General features: G+C 47.1%; 1 protein-coding gene across 1 annotated transcript in view; it reads left to right on the plus strand.

The window, feature by feature from the left end:
• Positions 1-13662: 13662 nt before the first annotated feature.
• The window catches only part of ZFAT (zinc finger and AT-hook domain containing), a 218125-nt gene continuing 214265 nt past the window's right edge, over positions 13663-17522 (plus strand). Inside the window, exon 1 of the mRNA XM_056109685.1 lies at positions 13663-13945. Within this exon, the coding sequence (XP_055965660.1) occupies positions 13927-13945 (19 nt within the window). The 5' untranslated portion in view covers positions 13663-13926. The remainder of the gene's footprint in view (positions 13946-17522) is intronic.

Raw genomic sequence — 17522 nt, forward strand, 5'->3', positions numbered from 1 at the left:
TAGCGGGTGCGAATTAAATTGTGGGGCGTGCAGACTTGCCCACAGTTCTTATTGAGATTTCTACTCCTTTCATTTGGTGCTTGAATGCGTGCTCTTGGGAGTCTCACGCTTAGATGAATTACATAAGTGATGGTAGTGGTGCTTGCAGGGGTCTCTGTGAAACACTTCAGGGCTCATACTTCTTGGCTGTGGCTCTTTTTCAGATATAGGACTCAAGAGGGGGTGGTGAAAGAGGTCGCAGCTGTGTGTGTGTGTGTGTGTGTGTGTGTGTTTGTGTGTTACCTGCATACACCTGGCTGTATTGCATTCAGAAATTATGCGTGGCATTGTAGATTAAAGATAGCAGAATTTTCAGTGCTCAAACAGTAGCACTTCCAGGATCACACTGTGCACACGTGGAAAACATATTTGAGCTCATGACTGTGTGCTTGCAGGCAGGCACTGTAAAGCCACTGGGTTTATTTCTATGAGCCCATGGGGGAAATATTTTTGACACTGACAAAATTATTAACAGTCTCTTTAAGAAACAGTGAGTTGTTAGATAAGGTATATCTTACCTGTTTCAATGTGAAGCAGTTAGTTTTACAATAAATTGAAGCAATGAACTAGAACATTCATTTTATTTACTCTGTGGCCTCCTTCCCCACCAGCCTGTGAGTTCCTTGTTGGGGCTGAGAAAGGGCTCTCTGAGCACACATTAAATGGTAAATCCCCTCCTTCCTTCCACCCCAGAAGCCAGGTTATAGGCATAGCAGTTGGCACTTGGTCTTAAAGTTACTGTTAGGAGAAAAGCAGCTGACCATTCCTTTCCAATGGGATGGTGACCCTCAGCAGGATGCTCAGCAGATGCTCAGCTGGGGGCATGTGGAATGCCATGGGTCAAACAAATGCCAGCAGAGAGAGTGGAATGTGGCATGTCACAGCAAATATCTGGGGCAGGCAACTCAGGGCACAACCTTTTGCTAATTAGATCCTCTCTCCCACAGTGGCTCATCTCAAACCACGCTTCTGCTGAACACGCCTCTCAGGGCTGCTGCTCCCCTGCCCTGCCTGCCTTTCCCTATCAGCCCACAGGAACGCAGATGAAAAATGCTTCTCCCCACTTGGCACTTGTTCCTGAACACAATTTGTTAGAACAGGGGGTGATAGCGGGACCCGTGCCAAAAGCCCTACGCTAATAGTCTAGTGCCAAGGTCACTGCTATCTCTGTGACATCACTGAAGTCATTTCAGCTCACTACGTTTGCTGTCCTTATCTTCAGAATGAGGTTTGTTATTCATGCACTCCCATTCCTAAAGGATGGGGGGTGGTGAGATGATCTGTGTGAGATAATGAATATGAAAGTGCTTGGAAAAAGTCTCAGGGTGTTGTTGTCATTTGTTTTATTTGGTTTCCTTCCCACCTACTTCAGCAGCTGCAAGAAGATTCACTCCCATAGGAGCTAATTCGAGGGAGATATTTTTCTGGGCCTCAAATGGTGTATGTGACCTCATAGGTGTGCAATGAACTGAAATGCCAAACAGAATATCTGGGAATTCTTGGGGAAGATGCCTGCTGATTCCAGCTAACGTCAAGGCTTCCTGAATGACCCTTCTTAGGATGAAGCCCTCCCTGGGCTGTCCTTCTTAAAGTTCTTTATTCCTGTCACCTCTTTTATTCAGAGAAAGCTCCTACCTATCTTCCCTGATCCAAATACTAGTCATCCTCAAGTATTCGCCAACTTTTTTTTTAAATCAGCTTTCTCTCTTTAAAAATAAACTTGGAGTTTACTTGTATGCCTCATTTCCTTTGAGTTTTGGGGAAGGTCATTTAAAGACTCTCTCTCTCTCTTTCTCTCTCTCTCTCTCTCCCCCCAAACACAACGCTTCCCCCCATCCTGAGCTTCTTCCAATGCAAAATTGAAGGATGTGTGGTATCATTGTGTTGCTGCTCCCCACGTTGCCTTGTGACTAAAATCAACAACTGATCATTTTCCATACTTCTCTGGGTGACGACTTGGTGGGGTAGTTACATGCCACATGGAGTAGCCATTGTCACACTAGAGTTTCATTGGCTTGAAAGCAGCCATGACTTAAATTGTCCAGGAGGGTTGGTCTTATATTCTGGACTCTAACCCTTAGTGGGCCCTTGTTGCTATCCTCTTTTGAGCTTTCTTAATGCAGAATGGCCATCATTATGACAGACACTCAGGTTCTGTTGCTCTCCAAAGTTTGAAATCTTGAAGAGGGCCCAAATTAATCTTCTGGAAGCTTACTAGGGAAAAAGGACTCATGATCGAGCAAAAGGGAAACAGCACAGAAGACAAGTGCATAACATCTGGGTCCTGGAAGGGAACTTTGAACTCTAGAGCCCAGGGCTAGAAAATGTCTGTCCAGCCTGGTAGCTTGCTACTTTATGATGAGGTTACGTTGTGCCCAGACCCAGGAGGCACACACAGTCCCTTGGTCTGTGCATATCTGGTGAGGGTTTGCTGCACGTGATTTTGGAGCTTTTACACAGTGCTTCAGGCTATGCATGTCTTATGGGGTTCAGTGAATAGCAGAGGGACCTATTGAGAAAGGAGCTGCTTACAACAGACACCTCAGAAATGTCTACAGGCTGCTTAATGCTGCATGAGTGCTAGGCCAGGGGAGTCTTACTTTGTTGGGGGTGGGGAGGTATTTATAATATTTTTAAGTCAAGTTAGGGCCAGAGAGATGGTATAGGGAGTAATCTTGCCTTGCATGTGGTTGATTTCTGTTCAAATCCAACCCTGATTTAAATCCCAGGCACCACATATGGTGTCCTAGTAAGGTCAGTGGTCACTCCTGAGCACAGAGCCAGGAAAAACCCCTGAGCACTGCAGGGTGTGATCCTTGTCCCCCTCCCTAACATAGTTGTTTGGACCAGAGAAATAGCTCAATCTGTGAAGAGTCTTGCGCATGACCAGCACCACATATAGTTCCCTGAACTGCCAGGAGGGTCCCTGAACAGAGCAGGGAGTAATCCCTGAGCAGTGCTGACTGTGACCCAAACTTCTCCCCAAACGTCATCCCAATTTTAAGCTCACTTTTGCAAGCTGATGGTTGGTAGCTGTACCTCAATCAGAGCTTAACTATCCTTAACTGCCCCTGTCATCTGACCCTCACCCCTCCTATAAACAAAAAATCAAAAAGCCTAGTTAGGGGCAGAGATGTGGCTCAGTAGCAGAGAACTTGTAGGGTGCAACCCAAACACAAAACAGGCTTTGGGGTTGCAGTGATAGCACAGAAGGTAGGGCATTTGACTTGCATGTGGCTGACCCGGGTTCGATTCCCAGCATCACATATGGTTCCCTGAGCACTGCCAGGAGTAATTCCTGAGTGCATGAGCCAGAAGTAACCCCCTGTGCATTTCTGGGTGTGACTCAAAAAGAAAAAAAAAGCCTAGTTAACTTGCCCTGAGTTTAAAATTAAGTATTATTTTGTTTTGAGACCAAATGCTAGGTTTCTTGTTTGGAGTGAGGGGCCACATCTAGTCTTTCTTTCAGTTCAACTTCCACAGCCAGTTTTCTGAAAGGTCAAGACCCATGTACAACTGCTGATCATGCCTTTGACACGTTTGCTTTGACTCATTGGTTCAATCTAATCCTGAATGTGTGGGAAGGGACTCAACTAGGAGATTATTACCCAAAGTCTGAGTCCTGTTTCAAAGGGGACCGCCATGGTATGACTGGTCTACCTTCTATTGACATTCACAAGGACATTTAAACAATGAACTGTTGTTTCCTCCAGGGTCTGGTGGGCTTAGGTGAAGATTTTTTTTGCTTACCTTTTTCTTTGCTGCTCTCTTCTCAGAAAGGATCCTGTGCATTTGGAGATTGACTGTATTTCTTCCCTACATGTGGCTAGAAAGGATGGCGTGGTCATATGTTGTGAACTTTCCTGAGGGCTTTTTCCTGCCTCTGTTCTGAAATATTACAAACCAATATTTATTATCCCCTGCTTTGTTTGCTGAAATGGACCTTAAGAGTCATCTAGTTAAGTCCTCTCCTTTACCATCCCCATAGTACAGATGAAGACACAATTCCAGAGAATTTTTTTTTATTAGTGAGACACCATGAGGTACAGTTGTAGACTTAAAAATTTTGTGCTTGGGTTTCAATTATACAATGATCAAATACCCTTCCCTCCACCAGTGCCCGTTTCCCACCACCACGAATCCCAGTATCCCTCCCATCCCCCATCCCCCCATCCCACCCTGCCTCTGTGGCAGGGCATTCCCCTCAATTCCAGAGATTTTTAAGTTCACTTTTGCAAGCTGTTGGTTGGTAGCTGTACCTTACTTAATCAGAGCTTAACTATCCAGAACACTGTCTAGAATGTTTCTCCTCTTCTCTCGCTGCTGCTGTTTGCTATGTATCCTCTGTCCTCTAGTGGACTGAAGCTACTTTCCCTCCATAGCACTACTGCATTCACTGCACTTCTGAGCTGCTTTCTCCTTTGTTTCTCTTTATTCCGTATGAGAATGAACATCATTGGTGTTCAGGAGGAAGGTATAGTATAAGTAGGAGACGTACCCAAAGTCAGCTATTGAGTAACACAACTAGGACCAGAATCAGAGTGGCGCCTCCAGTTTTCTTCCTTTCCTTCTTTTCTGTTCCCCAAAGACAGTGAATGTGTCTAGTAGAACTTTCAAATATCTTAGAAGAATGTTCAGTGAAATGTCTCCCTGAGCCCAAATCTCTATGCCCTGGCATCCTCCTCCAGCTGTCCATGATAACTGGTGCCTCTCCCATTTCTTCAGACATTCTCTATGCACATAGTCATGTTCCCAGAGATTGCAGCAATGTAGCTCACAGACATTGCCATGCTCCCTCTGCATCTTTCTTTCAGTCATGTGATCATGCCCTTCACTGCACATGCATGTAAATCTCACTCTTGGAAAGAGACACAAATTTTATCCATGTTTGAAGGTTCTGGTCTCTAGTCATGAACATACAGAAGTCCATGCTTTTTCAGATTATTTTTTCCTTTTTCTGGACACTTATGTGTGTTTCACAGCTCAGCCAGTTGAATTATACATGCTTCCTTTCCCTCACTCCTTTCTCTGTTCTCTCCACTCCAACTTCCTTCAACAGATACTTATCTTGTTCCAGTGCTAGGCTAAGAACTCCTGTATTAGGTGTCACTCCTATTTATTTCTGGGAATCCAAGACCATCCTTCACACGCCCTTTTCCCACTTGGTCTCTTATTGTGCTTGTAATTGGTTTAAATAGAGTATACTTAAAATCTATTAGCTTCTTAAATAATTTCATTTTTTTTGTCAGACCTAGAGGTGCTTGGAGGCTACTCCAAATGCAGTGTTCAGAGGTCATTCCTGAAGACTTGAGGGACCATGAGGTGCTAGGGATTGCAAGCAAAATATTGACTCCAGTTCTTTGAGCCTGTCTCTGTGTAAATTCTTTAAACATGAAAGACAACTGATGAATCAGAACTTAAAACTTTATAAATAAAATTTCTTTAAATATTTGCAAATTATTCTGTTTTAATTTTAACTATGAGTCTAATCTGATTTATTCCAAATGCTTCAGCACCTTTAGAACATCGAAGTTCTCACTGTACCTATACCTGTCTATTTGTAAAAACACTATTGATTTGACTAATTGCTTTGTGTTTGTAAATCCCAGGTCTGTACTTTTCCAAGATCACAGTTATCAGACCTCTAAGAAAAGATTTTCCTCCCAGGTGCATTGAAATTACAGCCTCTGGACCACTGATTGATGGATTCTTGTTTGGAACAATACAAAATCCTTCAAACTGACACAAATGATAGCAGGTATTTGCTGGTTTGAATGTTCTTTTTAAGCCATGTTCCATGCTTATGTCAAAAGTATTTATAAGCAAGCCTTGCAATCTTCACCTTGATGTACATTAAATCTTGACACATGACACATTAGTTTATTATTAACTTTATTGTGCAACATTAGCATTTCATTGTCATTAGCAATTAAATCTATTGGCCATTTTCCTAGGACATTTGATAAATCCATTAACATGCAACAACATGAATAAATCCTCATTCTACCTGGTTAATTATGACACCATAGGTGCTGATCTGATTTGGCAGAGATTCTACTTTTTATGGTCATCTTTGATTTATTTATAGTACAAGTATATACTTTACTCCACTTACATGGGTAGATCTTTCGACAGATATACAGAACTTCAAATGTGAAGTAGATACTCATCTATGCCAAACTCACCTATATGCTAACATATCCTTTTTCTGCCCTTTAAATTACCACCCCTCTGCAATTACATTTATACATGTACTTTTGTGCACATAATATATATGTATATATACACATATGTATGTATATATAATCATAAAAACATACAGCTTTTCACAGGCTCAACTTGTGCTTATATATAGTTTTTCTATGTGATATGCAATTGGCACAATCTGCCTAGAAGGGCCCCTTTGCCTTTTCAGTGGGCCCTTTGTCCTCTAGCAGTAATTCCACTTCTTTTTTGCAGCTCCCTGGCTTTCCGAGAGTAGCTAAATATTTCAGTCCTTTCTGATTTTCCTCATTCCTGAATGTGGACTTGACTTCTTGGAAAGCACTTTGGCTACTGCAAATGAAATATATTTTGAGGATGTATATCAGAGACTGAGGATAACATAGGACAGTTGCACTCTGACCACTGAAAAGACAGAGCCAGGAAAGAGGTTGCTTCCTAAGTCCTAATTAAGCCCTGAAAAAAAAGGTGATTTCTATCTCACTTTGACTCTATCCTTCTGTTTTATACAATTTTATTATTTATTTATTTATTTATTTTTTACAAACACTGTCCTCCTGTTGTTCATTGATTTGCTCGAGCGGGCCCAGTAACGTCTCCATTTTGAGACTTGTTGTTACTGTGTTTGGCATATTGAATACATCACGGTTAGCTTGCCAGACTTTGCCATGCAGGAGAGATACTCTCGGTAGCTTGCCGGGCTCTGTGAGAGGGGCGGAGGACAAATTTATTTTATTTTTTCTCACTTTACCTAAACACTGTGATTTACAAAGTTGTTCATGATGATTTGTTGCAGACATTCAATTTCTGACACCAACCCTACCACCACTGCCACTTTCCCTCCATCACTGTCTCCATTTTCCCAACATTCCTCAAGCCTGCTCCCATAGCGGGCCCACAATAATTTATCTTATGTTTCTTGTTACCATTAAATGGCTAACATAATTATCAAAAATTATTTCTGTAAAGGAAAATTTGTGGAAATTGTTGTATCTCATCATGGGACCTTAAGTCCTTGTCTGAGGATTTGCTAAGCTGTCGCTGCAAATTAACCTTCTGTGTTAATGTTTTTTTTTATTGAATCACTGTGAGATAGACCCTTATAAAGCTGTTCATGATTAGGTTTCAGTTATAAGGTATTCCAACACCTATCTCCCCACCAGTGTACATTTCCTAGCACCAATGTCCCCAGGTTCCCTCCCATCATCCCCACCCTTTCCCCTCGCCAGCCTGCCTCTATGGTAGGCACCTCTCTCTCTCTCTCTCTCTCTCTCTCTCTCTCTCTCTCTCTCTCTCTCTTCTCTCTCTCTCTCTCTCATTTTAAAACTCTTTTTGCCATACATGGTGGTGCTTACTCCTGGCTCTGTGCTTAGGAATCACTCCTGGTGGGACTTGGGGAGCTAGGTCAGCTACATGCAAGGCAAGAGCCCTACCTCTGTGCTATCACTCCAGCTCTTATTGCTGTTAGTTGTGTTTTTGACCACATTAGAGGGTGTCCAGTGGTTATAGCTGGTTCTGTGCCCAGGAGTGATACTAGGCGGTGCTTGGGATTATAGTTGGTGCTGGAGACCAGACCATGGTCAGTAGCTCATGAAGCAAGCATCTTACCAGCTATACTCTCTGACCCAAGACCCATTATTTTGAGGTCACCTATTCATATTCTATTGTGGGATGAGGGGGTGGGGGTATGGAATTTGATCACACCTAGAGATGCTCAGGGCTATTCCTGGCTTAGGAATGACTCCTAGTGGTGCTCTTGGGACCATTTGTGGGTTCTGAGGTATCAAACTGGTATAGGCAGCATTGCAAGACAAGCACCTTAACCTCTGTACTATCCCTCCAGCCCTTTCTATATCTATTTATTACCAAATACTGCTTTTTAAAAAGCAGCTTACAAAATCAAGCATATAAATGTTTGCATGTACATGCATATGACACATAGCTATTTGAAGTATAAAAATATTGATGCAACATTCAATTATAAAACTTACTCTGTACCTACTCCATCTGGAAAGAAAGATGGCGGCCACATGGGAGCCTTGTGGACAGCAGGTATGAGCCGGGGGTGTGGGGGCGACTAAAACCTCATGGGAAGGGGGGCGTTCCGGTCCGTCCTTCACGCCCTACCGAGGTCACCAGTCACCCCCCACGAGCGGCTCTCCAGCACAGCCACGGCCCCAGAAGCACAAGGACTTAATGCAGAACCCAGCAGCTTGGAGCAGAAAAGTGAACGGACTATGCATTGACCCAGGCCATCAAGTCTGCCGGAGGGGAAAGGGTGTTGCCCCATTCGCCCTCTCCTCTCTGGAAAGAAAGATGGCGGCCACATGGGAGCCTTGTGGACAGCAGGTATGAGCCGGGGGTGTGGGGGCAACTAAAACCTCATGGGAAGGGGGGCGTTCCGGTCCGTCCTTCACGCCCTACCGAGGTCACCAGTTGCCCCCCACGAGCGGCTCTCCAGCACGGCCACAGCCCCAGAAGCACAAGGGCTTAATGCAGAACCCAGCAGCTTGGAGCAGAAAAGTGAAAGGACTATGCGTTAATCCAGGCAATCATTTCTGCCCAGAGGGGAAAGGGTGTTGCTCCCTTCCGCCCTCCTCCCTCTGGAAAGAAAGATGGCGGCCACATGGGAGCCTTGTGGACAGCAGGTATGAGCCAGGGGTGTGGGGGCGACTAAAACTTCATGGGAAGGGGGGCGTTCCGGTCCGTCCTTCACGCCCTACCGAGGTCACCAGTTGCCCCCCACGAGCGGCTCTCCAGCACAGCCACGGCCCCAGAAGCACAAGGACTTAATGCAGAACCCAGCAGCTTGGAGCAGAAAAGTGAACGGACTATGCATTGATCCAGGCCATCAAGTCTGCCGGAGGGGAAAGGGTGTTGCCCCATTCGCCCTCTCCTCTCTGGAAAGAAAGATGGCGGCCACATGGGAGCCTTGTGGACAGCAGGTATGAGCCGGGGGAGTGGGGGCGACTAAAACCTCATGGGTCGGGGGGCGTTCCGGTCCGTCCTTCACGCCCTACCGAGGTCACCAGTCACCCCCCGCGAGCGGTTCTCCAGCACGGCCATGGCCCCAGAAGCACAAGGACTTAATGCAGAACCCAGCAGCTTGGAGCAGAAAAGTGAACGGACTATGCGTTGATCCAGCCCATCAAGTCTGCCGGAGGGGAAAGGGTGTTGCCCCATTCGCCCTCTCCTCTCTGGAAAGAAAGATGGCGGCCACATGGGAGCCTTGTGGACAGCAGGTATGAGCCGGGAGTGTGGGGGCGACTAAAACCTCATGGGAAGGGGGGCGTTTCGCTCCGCCCTTCACGCCCTACCGAGGCCACCAGTTGCCCCCCACGAGCGGCTCTCCAGCACGGCCACGACTCCAGAACACAGAAACCAATTTCTTAACTATCTGACTTTCAGTAGAAATACTTCCAGGGTCAATAGGTAAAATAGCAGAAATCCAAAACCAACATTTAATTCTTGAACCCAGCTGTAGAAAGCAAATCACTTCACAATGCTTTTTCAGCATGTCTGATTTGGGGGGGGGTAAACTCTAAATAATAGTGGTGAATCTTTTATTGAAACAATCTAATCAAAGCGGATAGAGTGTTAACTAGAATTCATCTGCCTCACAGGGACGGGGAGGGGTGGGGGGTGGGGTTTTATTGGGGTTCTTCATGGGAAAAAATAAGTATTGGTAAAGGGAAATGTGTTTGATATTTGCATGACTGAGACATAAACCTGAAAGCTTTGTAACCTTTCCCACAGTGATTCAATAAATAAATAAAAAAAAAAAAACTTACTCTGTAACTAAATGCCATTTCAAGATAATAGATTTATTGATTCAAATTCCTTATCTGAAGCTTCCAGAGGTGACTGTGGTCAATGTTCCAGGTGAGAAACTCTTCTAGGAACCATCACTAAAGCAGGATATCATTAATTATAAAATTTTGAGCATTAATGTTTAGGTCCACCAATGCTTCTTCACTAACTGAAGGCACTGTGAGAAATTGCCAGAAAATGGAAAGGATAAAGAAATTTGTTGACTAAAAGTGTGCCAATCACTCAGCAAAGTGAGGGATTATGCTGAGATGGATTTACAGTTTTCCATTCGCAAATGTGGTCCCACAGAAAGTGGGCTCATCTGCCTATGGTCAGGCCAGCAAGGAATACTAGATGTTTAGTTACTCTCATTTATGGAGAAGGAAGAAAATGTGATACAAAGATAGAGAAAGGTATAGCTGTCCAAATATTTCATCCAGGATCATAATATACTATCTACAGGTTTGGTTTTTTAAAAATTATCATTTGGAGATAATTGGGTTTGAGACAAATTTGAAACTGCTTCATTTCCAAAATTCATCTTGGTCACAGCATCCAGGAGCGATCCATTTGCTAATCAATAAATAACATTTACATTCTGCTGCAAGAAAGGCAACCCAGCACAATACCAATATTGTCAGCAACCCAGAACAACTCTAATTTCCTAACAGAAATTGATTCACAGAAAAATAGTGATTATTGTAAATATTTATAGTTGTAAAAGGAAAAGCTCATCAATGTAGATTTTTGAGCAGTTCAGTCCCATCTAGCCATTTATTTTGAGATGTAGAACTGTGGTGGGTGTGTAGCAATTATTCACTGGAATCAGCTCTTTGGGGGGTGTCATGGTAGTTTGGGCACATCCCAGGTGGTAACATGGTAAAGTGAAGAACACTGGGAATGGAGAGATCAATTCTATCCCTGGCTTTAAAATGTGTGATCTAGCCAGCAACATCACCTCTCCTTTCTTCTGCTAGAAAAATGTTGTACCATTTGTCAGTGGAACCTCCTCGTTGTTAGGAGGATAAGGTAAAGTGACTGTGGGTGAGGAGGAAAAAGAACATACATTTGGAGTGTCTTAATGACTTTCTCTCTTCCAAGAATAGGATTAAGAACAAGGTAACAAGACTTCCAAGAAATCAGATAGGTAGTTCTAAAGCTCAGTGTCCTTGGGGATTTTCCTACGGAAAATGAAGTGACAATGATAATGAGTATGTTCATTCAGTAATTCCTATGACACTGTGAAACAAGGCAAAGTAAAGGCTGTGGTCACTTCTCTGTCCAGGTGGCTCTCCTCTCTGAATCAGTTGTTCCTGAGAAGAAAGTGCAGGTGAAGGCAGAGATGTGGGGAGTGTGGAGTCCCAGCCAGAGCTGGACACATGAGAGGCACGTCAGGGCTGACCTAAGGAGTTCTGCAAGGTGAACAGTAAAAGAGAAGCTGTTCCAGGAAAGGACTTTGAATAGGCAGAGATTAGCATTTCCGGGAAAACACAAAAATAAGCTTTTCAAACTTCTCTCTTGACAGTTACTTTCATGTTGTTTGGCTTTGTTTTTGTAGCAACTGTACCATTTTCTTTAGTGTGAACAATTTTGTAAAAACAAATTTTTAAAGTTTGATTGTTGTAGTGGATCTCATGTTTTCAGTGTTGTTGATTCTATGGTTTGGATATATAGCCAGACCACTCCCCCACAATACCCATGCACCTGAGACCCCTGACCCTTGCTTGTCAAGGTGGCAGGCGAGGGGGTGAGAGGGAACTTGGAAATAGTAGTGGAGGGAAGTTAAACCCAGCAGTTTAGTAGTAGTTAAACTACTGGTGGATAGATTGACTGGAGTGACAGCACAGCGGATAGGGCATTTGCCTTGCACACAGCCCATTCGGGTTCGATTCCTTGGAATTGGAATTGGCTCTTCCTCTTGGAGAGCCCGGCAAGCTACCGAGAGTATCCTGCCCGCATAGCAGAACCTGGCAAGCTTCCCGTAGCATATTTGATATGCCAAAAACAGTAACAAGAAGTCTCACAGTGGAGACGTTACTGGTGCCCCCTTGAGCAAATCCAGGAACAAAGGGAGGACAGTGCTACAGTGCGTTATATCTAAGGCTCAACTATCGATAACTGTAGACCACAGTTCTTTAATAAAAAAATAAAAATTTTATCATGTTACTGGGGCTGGCGCAGTAATGCAGGAAGGGCATTTGCCTTGCATACAGCCAACCTGGGTTCAATCCCAGGCATCCCATATGGTCCCCCAAGTCTTCCAGGAGTGATTCCTGGGTGCAGAGCTAGGAATCAATAGGAGTAATTCCTGAGCACTGCTGGGTGTGGCCCCAAAACCAAAGTAAAAAAAATTGTTTTTATCATGTTACAGGTGCGTTAAAAGTTGACTAATTTATAAAAATAAAAAATTGTGTTATAAAAAATTCTGTTCCTACCACAAATAAAGAACATTATTGTAAGCAGTGCATAACCTTAAAAATACAAAGAAGGCGAACTCAAGAATTTATTCAATAAATAGCTGTGCTTTGTTTTATTTCCTGGGACTAAAGGAGTGACAGATCACCTACAGGAGTGACAGATCAGGGGGGAGATAAATTGATGTTCCATAGTGACTGATAGAAAATAAATAAAAAGTGACTTTGGAAGTTACTTAAAGAGTGATGGAAATGTCATTTGTGCCGAGATCTCAAGGAAGTTGCAGCTCTAAGTGCTCTAAGACGATAAACCAAGGTCAGTCAGATAAGATGCCTGAACGTAGCTCGGAGTTGGCTGCAGGGAAAAGTAGTAGAGACCTACTCACACCGAGTAGATTCCGCCAGAAAATTTGGAGACCCTGCAGGCAGTATCTTTCTTGAGGTGGTTCTAGGTTAATTCGACTGGCACCAGTTGGATCAAATCACGGAGCTCCGCGGAAAACATCACACTCTGGGAAACACCGCACAGTGCAAAAACTGGCCTGTGGGGGACATGGCTCAGCCACGGAATACAAACCTTGCAAGATTTCAGTCTGACCTTTTTTTTTTTTTCTCTCCAGGCGCGGCAAATTAAAAAAAAAATCCAAACCCAGGACACAAAACCGTAACTCTTCTGATTGAATAGTTTGGAAACTCGGCCTTGAAAAGTTAAGAACTGGGGCTGGAGGGGGTGGTCAGAGAGACAGGGCGCTTGCTTTGCAAAACAGGGAAGTCCAGCGTGTGATCCTGACCCCCCCCACACACACCCAGGGTGCCCTGGAGCATTGCCAGAAGTGCAGAGCCCGGAGTAAATCCTGAGCACCCCCGGGTGTAGCTCCAAACCATATAATAATAATTAATAATAATAATAATAATAAATACTGTTACTACTCCCACGCCTACTAAGGCAGAACTAGGGCTGCGAAGCCCGAACTTTCCCGGGTCCAGCCCCGTAGCACCCTATCCATCCGGGGCGTTCAAGGCTGGGCCAGCCCGCTGAGATGCCGAAACTGGAAGGCTCCCCAGTCCGGCGATCCGTGCTCCAGGCTTCCCGACGAGCCCAGCAGCGGCCTGAAAACGCGGAGCGGCGGACTCCCCGGAGCGGGCGCCGGGCCGGCCGGACCGGAGCGTGCGCGCTCGGCGGCGGCGCCGGGGGGAGGGTCCTCGGGAGCGGACGTTCGGCGGCGCCCGCGTCAGCGCCCCGGGAAGAGGAGGGCGAAGCCGCCACCCGCCATGTTGGACGCCGCAGATTCGCCATAAGCCGGCCGGCTCTCGGCCTGAAAAAATAAAAAATTCCGGAGCCGAGCCTCCGCGGAGCGGCCCGCCTTCTCGGGCAGCGTGGGAGGGGCCCGGAAGAGCCCCGAAGCTTTTTTTTTCCCCCCTCCGCGGCGGCGGCGTTGCTATGGAGACGCGGGCTGCAGGTGAGCGGGCTGGGGGTTGGGGGATGCGGTGGGGGGTGGGGCGCGGCGCGGCGCGCGGGGAGGCCCTCGGCGGCGGCGGCGGCGCCGAGTCGGAGCGCGCGAGGGGCGGCGGAAGGATCCGCGGGCCGGGGAGCGCGCGGAGAGCGCACGCCGTCACCGTCACCGTCATATCCCGCCGCCTGGGGAGAAAAAAAAAAAAAAGTAACTGTGCTGGCGGAAGAGCGAGCGCGGGGGAAACGGCGCGCGCGCCTGCGCCGGCCGTTTCCACGGTGACGGGGGAAGGGCCGCGGCACGCGCTGGCGGCGGAATCCTGGCAGCCGGGTCGGCGGGAGGTTCAAATCCCGGCACTATCAGCGCTTGTCTGGGCCTTCTGGCCTGGCCTGCGTTTTTCCTATGAAATGGGCAGCGGCACCTCCCTGCTTCACGGGCCAGGAAGTTTAGAAGGACTAAGGCTCAATGAAGCTGCGGGGGTAGTTTTTTTTTTTTTTTTTGTATCCGAGAGGGAGGCCGTAAACGCGGGCGGTTAGCGTTGATACCAGGAGTAACTGTGTGTCATCCTGTACCGAATGTTAGGATTTGCCCAGCTCTGTGGGGACTAAGCACCCTTTCAGGCAGCCTTCTCTGCTTTGCCGCTCTGGCCGGACCCTCCTAGAGCCCCTGAAGCTTGAGCTTGGACGGCCTTACTGTGTGATGAACAACTTCCACCCTCGGGCTGCAACTGCTAACATTTTCCCAGCAGCTTTTAATTTGCGCGAGTTACTGCTGAGCACCAACAGCTAGGCCGGTCAACCACCACCCACCGCCCAATAGAGCTGGAGTTTGTGTGCGAAAGTTCAAGAGAGCTCAGTCTCATACAGATCTGCGTAGGATGGCAGAGGCGAGGCCTTAAAATCAGCTTCAGTAGGAATGAAATCCAAAGTCCTGCGTGCTCGCCTAGTTTCCCTGCGTTAGTGCTTGGTCCAGAACCAACGTGCTGAACCTCCCAGAAAGACAGGCTTTGACCTGTTCACCCCCCACACTTACCTTCCAGCATCCTCTGAGCCCCCGATGCCCTGGTCATGCAGAGCACACAGGGTCTTCTCTCCAGAACTTTCCCTTTCCTATGGAAGGGAGTTTGTCCACAGGCTTTGGGATTAGGAGAAAGAAATGGGAGAAAGAAATGTTTCCTGTGTTTGGCACCGCCAACTGGTACAGATTGGCGCCAGGTGGCATATGTAGTCTCTGGCTAGTATGGTTTGGCACCGATTGGCATGGGCTGGGACCACTGTTAGAGATTGGCAAGGGGTGGCACAGATTGGCACTGAAAGACACTCATTGGCATCAGTTGGCACAGGCAATACCGCCTGGCACATGTTGGCAACATTAGGCACTGATTGGCATCAACTGGCAAGCCTGGGGTCAACTGGCACTGATTGGCATAGGGGAGCATTGACTGGCACAGGTTGACACAGACTGGTGAAAACTTTCTGGCATAGACAAGCATGAACTGGCATTGACTGGCACAGGTAGAAACTGGCACATGGAGGCATGGCTGACTTAAGATGGTGCTGCCTAGCACAGGTTGGCATTGATTAGCATGAATGAGCAAAGGATGACACAGACTGGCAAGACTGGCATTAACTGGCAGAGTCGGCAAGACGGGTACAAACAGGCAAGGTTGGCACAGATGGGCACAACCTGGCACCGACTGTCAATGAATAAACACTACTCTGGACCTCCACAAGTTTCCAGACAAGCCCAGAGCAGAAACAAACAGGAAGAGGCCAATGAACTTTTGTGAATGAGTCAGTGAATTGTGAGGTATGACGCTGGGGACATCATGCCAGGGGCAGAGTGCATGCTCTGCACCAGAGGCTTGGGCTCGAGCCCTAGTACTGCACGGCCCATGATCTCAGCCGGAATGATGCCCAGGCATGAACCAGGTAAAGCCCCGGAGCACTGCTGGGAGCGATGCAAAAGGAAGCGTGATGATAAAAAAGAGCAGCCGACTGTTCGTCAGGGCTCCACCAACTGGGGTGGAGCAGAAGGGGAGGCCGGGTGCATGAAGCTCCTGTGCAGAACGGGCAGATCTAAACATGATCTGGTGGGGATCTGGCGTGTTGAAAAAGGCAGAGAAGGGGAGAGAGTCGAGGTTCTGAACGGCAGCCGCCTGCAACCTAGCTCTGCCTCAGCCCGGCTCTGCCTGTGCGTCTCCGAGGGTCCCTGTGCCCAGAGAGACCTGCAGAGGCCACACCTGCATGGGGGATCCTGTCTGCTGTGTGAGCCTCGCCAAAGGATGTGTGAGACAAGGGGGACCCATTGTAAGCCACACGGGCCACTGCTGCCTGACTACAGTCCCCCCACAGACACACAGACACAGCAGACACACCCCGCCACAGCGCCTGCTACCCGCCACATTCCACCAAGAGCAGCAGCTCTCCCCCTGGGTCTCACAGTGCCCCGCAACTCGTGACACTCAGGCAAGATGAGGATGGAAGAATGGGGGTAGAGGTAAAGGGGCGCCTGTCAGCTGGCCGAACCCAGGCTACGGGCAGCCCAGTCCTGGCCTGGGCTCCTTCGGGGTGGAGGTTGCCGGGGAGGGAAAGAGCAGATGGAGCCTGGCCTTGGCTTTGTGCCAAAGTTCTAGGAGCCCCCCACCCTGTTCTCAGTGTGAGCACACCCCTATGAGTCTGCAGACAGAGCCCATCATCCACCTCTCTTTCCGGAGTCCCCCCTTGCAGCTGGTGCAAGTCACCATCAAGGTGATAACAGATTGGCATCCAATGTCACTGTTTAGCACTGACCAGCATGGGTTGGCACTGTGAAGTATAGACTGACGCATGTTGGCAAGACTGGCATCATCTGTCAGAGTCAACATTTATAGATTGACAATGCCTGGCAACAGTTGGCACTGACTGGCATGTGACAGTTCTTGGTACATATTTGTAACACCAACACATTGGTGTTACTGGCACCAGATGTCTATGACATTGACTTGAATAGGTTGTACTGCCTGGCACTTCCTGGTAAGGGTGGCATTGGCATGGGGCTGCACAGGTTGGCATGGAATGGTACTGCCTGGCACGGGTTGGCAAGGCTGATCACAGGTTAACACAGATGGTGTTGCCTTGCACAGATTTGGCATAGATGAGCATTGGCTGGTATAGGCCAGCATTGGATCACATAGGAGCCTGAAATTTCAAGCCTGACAGGGATGCTGTCAGATTCTACAAGTACCTGCAGAGAACTGGTGAAAGGGGTTTGCATGTGTCACAGCCAGCCCCTTCAGGCTGGGAATTCGCATTCAGGAAAGTGACCCAGTAGATTGGGAAAGGTTTCCCAGTGGGGTCCTAGGAAAAGTAAAGCTACTGAGCAGCAGGTTCCAGTGGCTGGGAAAGAGAAAATGGTGAGGAGGGGGGCCTGCTAAATGGATACATGGTTTCCTTTTGGAGTGATGAAGATCATTTGGAAATTAGCTCAAACTGGTGACTGCACAGCCTTGTGAAAGCACCAAACCCTCTGACTTGTTCACCTGAAAACAGATGTCTACAGGTTAGGTGACTTTCATGAGAATTGAAAAAGAGGAAAGAATTTTAGA

The sequence above is a fragment of the Sorex fumeus genome, unplaced genomic scaffold (genome assembly GCF_029834395.1).
Source record: "Sorex fumeus unplaced genomic scaffold, SorFum_2.1 ptg000002l, whole genome shotgun sequence".
NCBI lineage: Eukaryota > Metazoa > Chordata > Mammalia > Eulipotyphla > Soricidae > Sorex > Sorex fumeus.